Below are 8853 nucleotides of genomic sequence, written 5' to 3' on the forward strand. Positions count from 1 at the left end.
GGATTCTATCAGGCTCTTTAAATCGACCACGAAATTCTTCCACTTTTCTCCCGCGTCCTCCTCTCCCCCCTTCTAACCTGTCTACCGTTGTCGGTTTCCTCTTCCCCCATGGTGAGGAGGATCTTCTGCCTTGCAGAATCTCGAGTCTGGTCGTCGGCCTTCTTAAAGCCCGACGACCAGTTCGCGCTTTCCACTTTTCTCCCACGTCTTCTTCTCCCCCCCTCTACCGTGTCTACCGTTGTCGGTTTCCTCCTCCCCCACTGTGAGGAGGATCTTCTGCCTCGCAGAATCTCAAGTCTGGTCGTCGGCCTTTAACCTATCGCGCTACGATTTTGTGCAGCGTTGCCCAGAGATGGTGAATTTTTTTCTATAAAATTTGCAAAGAGCGAACTTACCTGAGGAAAAAGTAAAGAATGAAAAACGCTTAACTCCTATGGAAACCCAGCGACGCCACCGGCCTCCAATCAATAGGGCGCCTATGGTTTGAAGACCACTGACTTTGCTGCGTTTCTAAAGGAATATAGAGTGTGTTGAAGGCTCACCAGCACTCCGGTGACGCTTTATATTGCTAATATGCCAGTCCTGTAACTTTATGAAAATGACCTCTAGCATCTGTACAAGCGGTTAAAACCACTCAAAGCGTCAAAAACAAAGTACTTGGGGTATGAAAGGAGTCGCTTTCTAATATTTTTTCTGCCAGATAGTCTTTATCGGGCACTTGTTATCAAAGATTCCGAGCGTGCGGGTGATGTTTTGAACGCAAAACAAGCATATTTGCACAGAGCATAAAGAATAAAGCTCTACTTATTGAAAATCTGGCTATATTAGCTGGCCTTCAATTTATTTTGATCATACATGCGGAGGGAGTTACTGATTCAGTGTTACTGCGTAGTTCTTGTAGTCTTAGTTTTCCAGATGTTCCTCGTTCGTTTCGCGCGTATATCACTTATAATGAAAAGCACCGACGTCGTGTTCGCGCTAACAGTGTCCGACAGTGCACATAAATACATGTATGAAGCCGTCTTAGCACCGTTTTAACGTCTTCTCATGAGCCGGGACTGAAGAAAAGCTTGACATTCCGTCTACAGATGGGTGAACGCTGAGACAAATAGCACTCGCATGCGCTACATAACGCTCAATACAGAACATCTTGAGAAAAGGTATGTATCGTTCGTGACAATGAACTCTAGTATGGAAGGCCACGTTTAATGCCTTCCTATACATATATTAGTACCATGGGCGTTTCTACGTCAGATCGTACAACGATGGTCCGGGTCATATATATGCAAACTATATATGTGAAATCCATGTTCTTAGGAGGGGCATTTAGCTTTATGCCAACGCCGTAGTTATTCTGTTTTTCTAGAGATATGAAATTTCCAAAGTCGAGGTGTGGAGAAAAACACCACAGCCGAAACCATGGCAATCTCCACGATCCGAGCTTCAAACGTTTATATCTCCGGAAAAGAATTAGCTACGGCGCTCGCATACAGCTGAATTCCCCTCCAAAAAACATGACTTTTAGATGAAGTTTTTACATAAACATAAAAAAAAATGACCCGAATCATCTCTGTACGATCTGTCGCGGAAGCATTCTCTTGCCATTTGTAGTTGCACACCACTCTGCGCAAGACAACTGCTACGCTGCAAGGACCCCAAAGCGTTTCTGATGCACTTTTTACGCTAGCGCTCTCAAGAGTCATCAAGCCAATGATCGTTGGCGTCTTCCAACTGTCACTGGACCGTTGTCATGTGAGTTTCATTTATGTGGTGCACAATTTCGTCACAAAATTATCGCGAAATTATACGCTCCGGATTTCGTCACAAAAGTATCGCGACATTGTGCACCACCAAAATGAAAGTCACATGACACCGGTTCTCCCGCAGGTAAGGAGTTTCACTCATCACTTTCCGACCAAGCTGAATAAAAGTATCATTTTTTATATATATATAAGGCTCTAATATATTCATTTCTCATTTGCAATATCTTAGAAAATGCTTGACTAATAAAAGTACATATATCGATTTTTAGCCCTTGTCTCAATATGATGTGTCCCATTTAGGGACTCGAGGAAGTCAGCCAAGAGACGGGGCATGTTTCTCGCTGTAGTTCGTTCAACCCGATGAACCGCAGAGGCAAGATTAGTGTCAGGTGAAGTTCTGGAGGCACACCGGGGGGGGGGGGGGGGGGGGGGGAGGAAGGAGGATTTGTTTAGAACGCTGGTTTGGCTAAGATGTCTTGTATTGGCCGCAGCTGTCCATTATGAAACAAATTAAATGCCAAAGCCCCTTCCGCGATAGTGTGAGTCAGCGTTACCAGCGATTTTTCGCGGCGTCGAATACCCAAAACGGCAAGTAATCAGATTACTCAGCTTTTGCCGGAGCCTCCAAGGTTCAGTGCCCCAGTAGCGGGCCGTCAAAAGTGAACGAGCGAATCGCTATCTTGCCAAACTTACTCGGCGTCGTGTGCTTGCCTAAGTCCCAGGAGAGCTGTCCCAACTAAAATCTCCGGATAATCCATTTTACAAGTAGCGACAACCAACGCCCACTACGGAGCTCATTGCGCTTTAACAAAATGACGTCTTTCATTCTGCCGCTCAACGCCGTCATTCGAATCCTAAAACAAGCACCGTCCACGCAGTCGGCGCTTCAAACATCAAACTGCAGCTTTTTGTCAAGAAACTTTTGTCCCAACCAATAGACGTTTTGTTTTCCTGTCGTTTTCAGTCATGTGGGTTCCGCATATGATATGCGGGACGGAAAATATAATAAAACATTTTAACCTGGAACAGGAGTGAAAATATAGGTGTGGCAAAACAAGAATGTGTAACTATCATGGACTTTTAGTAAACACCCCCCAACGGCGTGGTCTATAACTATAATTCTTCCAAATCAGGAAGACGGACACATAACATCCTTTAACTAAGGACCTTCACCATTGAATAAACAGCGAAACCCGTGATTCGACTGTCTTTGAGTCGCGTCTAAAGAAGCTATTCATCATGTTTACCCCTTATGTTGTGTGCGCCAGCAAAACGACTATTCAGTGTGGTTCACCTTGAGGCGCATAAGGCTGTTGCTGCGTTAACAGGAAGACGTGAGGCCAGATTCGCGAAACGATCTTACGCCAAAAATGTGCGTAAGACAAAACTTAAGCACAAATCCGTATTCACGAAACGAAATTTTCGTAAGTTTGGCGCAGGTTACGACGAAATCCTACGACAGCTCCGAAGCTGTCTTACGCACTTCTTACGATCAAATCAGCATGGCCGACAGCGTCGCTCAGTTGGTCGCGACAACCAACGGATGTTTATTTTTCTACGTGCGCTTCTCACGCGTCCCGACTTCAAGCAGCAAGAAACAAGTAAAAAGTACTTGAAACAGACCACGACGAACGAACAAGAACGCTGGATCCACACACACCCGGGAAAAACTCCAAGGGCCACGAGTACGGACTCCGACCGATCGGTGATAGGCCTAGCAGGCACTCCGACTCGGCGCAGCGATGATCTGACGGTCGGTCCTTGGCGAAGACCGTCTGCCCACGACCGGCTGGCGTGCTGAATGGAATATGCCCGCGCGACCCTTGTGAACCCTTCCCGTATTATAATACGGGAAGGGTTCACATAATTGAATTGAGGTATATTATAATACCTCAATTCCAGATTAAGAGGTCAATCTCTTCCTCTTGTCATCTCCTTGTTTTCCGAGGCAACGGTGACGAACGCTGCCGTCGAAAAGGGGCTCCCATCGATTCTATCTCTGTTTTGTGTGATATCAAGTTCAAATAAATGCCGTATGGATTACCTTCGCAACATGGTATGTACACTTTGTTATTAGCATTCCATTTTATTCTGACACGACTGCACCTCACTGTCGATCGCTGTAACAGTTCGTGGGTCGCAATGCCGGTCCAACCTTTCTTCGCCGGGTGTCACGTCAGCATCGAGTTGCAATCGTAAAGGATCGGTCCCGAAGCGCTTATCAATTCGTGGTCCAACAGCGCAAATCCAGCACTTCGATCAAACGCGCGCGTCGGCTCCGTAGTGTAAACAAGCATTTACGTGGCTCTTGCTTCCACTGTCGTAGTTCAAACGTATCTTTTTTAACGTCGGCTCACTCCTGCATCTCGGAGGCCGCAAAAAACGCCGCGGCAATTTGTTCCCATCTACGTCGCTTTGCAAACGACTGCGGGCCGTCTTTTACCAACGATGACAGTTGTGTTGACTTGGTAGCGATCGAGTTCGTAGCAGTCAATGGGGGTGGTTACGCATCCCGGCCTCGGCATTCGGGCGAGTTTAAATCGTGTTAGCGTCGACATATCACTGCACGGATACAAACCCCAGACAAGCGGTGGCAGAAAGGCCGCCTGTGTTAGGAAAAATCCACGTGCACCGAACGGCTCCGAACGGCTCCGAACAAATGCCGAGCTATCCGATTGGTTGTTCGTGCTGCTGAAGACGCCGTCGCCATAGCAACAGCACCGGTAAGTTTTAGTTTCTCCGTACGACAACGTCGCTTTCCTCCTCTCACTTAAGAACGCGTTCGTGAATACCGATTTCTCCTCTTCTTACGATGTTCTTAACTTACGAACTTCTTAGCTAAGTTGTCGTAAACTAAGAAGCTCTTCGTGAATCTGGCCTCTGAGTGTTGGTACCTATGCTGTAAATTAAATGGGCACGAATTACTGCCTTAAAGTATTGAAATGTAATGTCAAAGTAATTTCATTACTTTTCGAAAGTGTTTGTCATATAATGTCATTGCTTTTAGTCTTCGGTAATTTGCAATGTAATTTAATTACATTTTGCAATCTTGAAGAAAGCAATTACTAACGTAATTTAATCACTTTTTAAAAATAATTTTCCCATGGCTGGTCAAGTGGCACAACCGACAGCTATCACTTGACACCACCAAATGCGTGAGATTTTTTTAGAAAAACGAGAAAAAGTGCTTTTTGCTCCGTTTTTATGCTGCTGTCGGCAATGAAACTTTTTGTGTGCTTTTCGGGAAGCATGTTAAACAGTGTGTGCACAAACACGAAAACTGACAGCCCTCATAGTTCTTATAAATAAATGTTTTGTGGTCGAGAGTGACTACGCTGAGCGAAAAATGTTGTCCAGCTGAATGGGACAAGAGTTACCTTGAGTATACCGCGTAGCCGGTGGCGGTTTCGATGAGTTGGGTTTCGTAGACGACAAACCTGAAGGCTTTGCTACGCGCAATTCACTCACTCCCGGAAAGCCGCTGTAAAATTGAGCCTTTTCCTTTAGTTGTCGGTAACTACACTAGACAACAATCGTTGCTGGTGCAGCCCTGTTTCCTCGAATAAACACATATTCAAGACATAGCTGCGTTCACCTTTTCTTTTTTTCTAGATCCAGAAATAAGAGCTATGGAAAATATATACTACAAATGTACAGTAAAGAGTCCGAGCGTTTTAACTCTCGTACCTTTATTCGGTAAAACGTTAAACCAGGGTTCATTAAATTTGTCAATCTCGAGGAACACCTATTTTTCTATATTTAGAGTAGAAGAACCGCTCTTGGATCTCAGTATTGCTGCAACATAGTATGATAGCTAAAACCCTTGTAAAGCAGTAATGCACATAGTAGCGAGTGCTTGTAACATTGATACACGTCAGTGGATGACTCAGATCTTCACACAAAGGGCTTAAACAGACAACGCTTCACCAGGGGAAGGAAAGGCCAAAAAAATATAGGTGCACGGGGAACGCTTAAAGGCAGTTTAGGGAACTCCTTGATTACTATGCTTCGTTTCAGCTTAAGTCCAGACGCAACCGATGCTACAAGCTGTTTGGACCAAACTCTCAAAAGCTCAAGTCACTGGACCTTCTATGTACATGATTGGGTCAGCGATAATAGAAGACGTACCGAAACACTACGAAGACCAGTGTGGTGTTACGAACTTCAGCCTCGTGGTCGTAACACCTGAAACAGGTTGGTGTTACAATAATCAAGTCGGTGGCCTTTTGACGCTGTACGATTGGTTTTATCTGCTTTTAGAGTTGACTGCACCCAGAATTAAGGTTAAACAAAATATTAGGGATTCGTGTTTTCGGGGTTCAGTTTCTTTCTGATTCGGGGATGTTTTTCTCGGGGTGTATTTCCCAACAAGCTTGGCGTTCTTTCGTTGCGAGCCTCTAATGTCGAACAAAAAATCGGTTTTTCTGGGCTTATACTTGAGGAAACAGGACACGGGCTTGGGATTCCCAAACCTCAAAGGAACTAGCCCGTGATCCGTATACCTTGAAATAATCATGGTACCGATAATATAAAGAAACGATATAAGGGGTGTGGTTACACAAGAGAAAAGCATCCCTATAGAAAGCTGTGGAGGGGTGTGTGTTGTGGGTCAACACAAAGAACGCTGTAGAGAGATTTTTTTTTACCCGTGAAGCCCGGATTCTTGTCTCATTCAGGGACAACATTCATTTTGGGCTTTAAACTTTGCCCGATTGTTATAACACCGGCTTGGGGGTTATTTTTTCCGGCTGATGGGTAGACGCCGAAGACATGGAACCGTAGTTCCTAGCAGTACAATTCCAAAACCTAACGGTTAAATTATTATTCCTCCCGCGACAACGGCCGCACCCGTCATATAGCTAGCCTTAGGGATACACATGAAAGCAATAGTCTCTGCTATCTGCTCGTCCCGGGCCTTGAGCTTCAATGCAGTTTTCTCGACAATCGTCGCCACCACGTGTGCCGGTAGCTTGGCGAGCAACAGTCTGTCGACGGGACCGGGCGAGATGGCGTTGACGCGGATGCCCCTGGTGGCCACTCCGAGAGCCACTGCCCTGGTAGGAGAGACAACACCACCCTTGGACGCTGAGTAGGGCGTCGCTAGCGCGAGACCAGTTTCTGCGATCGTGCTCGCGATGTTCACGATGGCGCCGTCCATAACGTTGTCGGCCAGCATAGATTTCACGGAAGCTCGATCAACGAGGAAGGTTCCCTGCAAGTCAGTTTTAGTTTCAACTAAGACGAGTTGAAACTGCACAATTGTTCGTATATTTTCTCAAAATCTTTATTTATCGAGGCTATCCAACTCGGCGCCAGCATCTCCTATGACGTTGTCGGCATTTTTTCCTTCGTCATGCCACCTGGGAGCGAACTTGCAAACCAGTGTGCAGACAAAGGGAAGATTTGTATGCGACATAGCAAATACACGGCACCCAGTTTTTTTTGTTTTTTTTACCAGTTTTGAGTTGAGTTTTTGCGAAACGTCATTTGCGTGCCAAGTTTCAGGTATGTACGTTTTAAATTCTAGTTTTGCAAGGCGTTTCCTGTGCGTAGGTCTTTACAGCCTCAGCCCGTAGATCCTTGGTTACAAAAAAAGATAAAAAGAACGATCACTTGAAAGGCTCCGATTGACACACATCAAAGCTAGAGAAGGCCGTGCTTAGAAGAGCAGACGTCGGCTGTCACGTGCAGACGCCGCTCGACGAGGGAGCCTCGAAAGCGTACGGAAAACGACCCACACGGTGGAACTAATAATAAGGGAATAAGCAAACACAACTGACCGTGTAGCATCCGTATAGTTCCGGCGCCGCCTGTTCTGTTCCTGTCCGCAACGACGACGGTGGCGCCCTCGCGAGCGAGCACTATGGAGACGCTCCTACCAATGCCACTAGCGCCTCCGGTGACGATTGCTAGGCGACCAATGAGTCCCAGAGAGCGGCACTCTGTGTCCATGTGTGGTCCCTTCACGTTCCTTTGACCTTCTCGGTTTCATCGACAGTTTCGATTTCCACAGCTGCCACCATCAGTGTACATGGACAACGACGTTCCTGAAAGCGTGCACGGTCATTAAAAGGCAAGAACAAAGGGTTACAAGATTCGAACGCCATACACCACTGATCTCCCCTAAGGGGCTGAACGGCGCATTGAGCAAACAGGTATGAAGCCACCGGAAGTAAGCGGCTTGTCCCGGAAGTGGGCGTTTGACAGTCCTTCTAACCCTTCCGAACGTTGTTTTGAACAGTGTCCGGTTCGAGGCAATGGATTTTTTTTTCTCTACAGAACCAGTTTGCTGTGCAATATCAGGGCGTACATACCCGAGATGTCTTCTGGGAAGCCGTTTGATGTGTGAAAACTTCGAGATTCTAGTTGATTAAGTGTGCATGTCCCGCGTTCAATTGCCTAATTTTCGGAATGGGATGCTAAAGGAAAATACGAAAACCTACCACAAATACAAGAAAGCATGGTCCAAAACAAAATGACCGGTTTAAGAAATCAAGCAAACGCCCGACTTTGGGGACAAGCGTAAAACTTCCGGTGGCTTTACTCGCGCCCGGTTCCGAGAGCAACTAAGCGCTATTCAGCCCCCTGTAGTAGAGATTAGTGCTATAAGGAGGGCCACGTGCACTAACACAAATGGTCATCCTCTAGAGGCGTGTGTCCAGGCATTGTTTTCTTTCGGAAAATAAACGAGGTACCGACTGTCAGAAAGAACGCGAGAATGGTGAGGCGATCGCAGCTCATGGTAATGTCTACTCTTCGAAAGATTTGTTTTCCGGACGTTGTGTAGGGAAGAGTTGCGGTGCCTGCATTTTAAATAAATGCCAGCTGCCAAGAACGTTAACCTCTTGTGCACTAGGCACACAATCGCATTACACAGGCAGACGTCTCGGGCAAACCAAATGTCGTCTCAAACAAAAACTTAATTTGAAAAAAAGTTCTCCCAAAACGCTATAAATCTTTTTTTTTTTTTTTGTGCGACATGTTGAGTACCACTTCAGTGTTAGAACCACCTAAAATGCACGTAGGTACCTTGCAAACTACATAAATAATTATAATTGAGGCGATTTTAGACCTTGAGAGAGAAACCCAT

At 46.0% G+C, this 8853-nt stretch overlaps 1 protein-coding gene across 1 annotated transcript; it reads right to left on the reverse strand.

Moving 5' to 3' along the window:
• Positions 1-6576: 6576 nt before the first annotated feature.
• Positions 6577-7786, reverse strand: LOC121837855 (3-oxoacyl-[acyl-carrier-protein] reductase FabG-like). Its single transcript, XM_042293691.1, has 2 exons — positions 7742-7786; positions 6577-6975 (listed from the first exon to the last, which is right to left on the reverse strand). Exons 1-2 carry the CDS (start codon positions 7784-7786, stop codon positions 6577-6579), a joined length of 444 nt encoding a protein of 147 aa, XP_042149625.1.
• Between the last annotated feature and the right edge of the window lie 1067 nt (positions 7787-8853).

Source organism: Ixodes scapularis, unplaced genomic scaffold (genome assembly GCF_016920785.2).
Source record: "Ixodes scapularis isolate PalLabHiFi unplaced genomic scaffold, ASM1692078v2 PGA_scaffold4__175_contigs__length_147842914, whole genome shotgun sequence".
Taxonomy (NCBI): domain Eukaryota; kingdom Metazoa; phylum Arthropoda; class Arachnida; order Ixodida; family Ixodidae; genus Ixodes; species Ixodes scapularis.

Bases quoted from the DNA above. Each gene is read 5' to 3' on its own strand.
- LOC121837855 (XM_042293691.1), bottom strand. From the start codon at position 7,786: ATGGTGGCAGCTGTGGAAATCGAAACTGTCGATGAAACCGAGAAG. The intron at 6,976-7,741 runs GTCAAAGGAACG...ACTGACTTGCAG, and splicing joins CTGTCGATGAAACCGAGAAG to GGAACCTTCCTCGTTGATCG.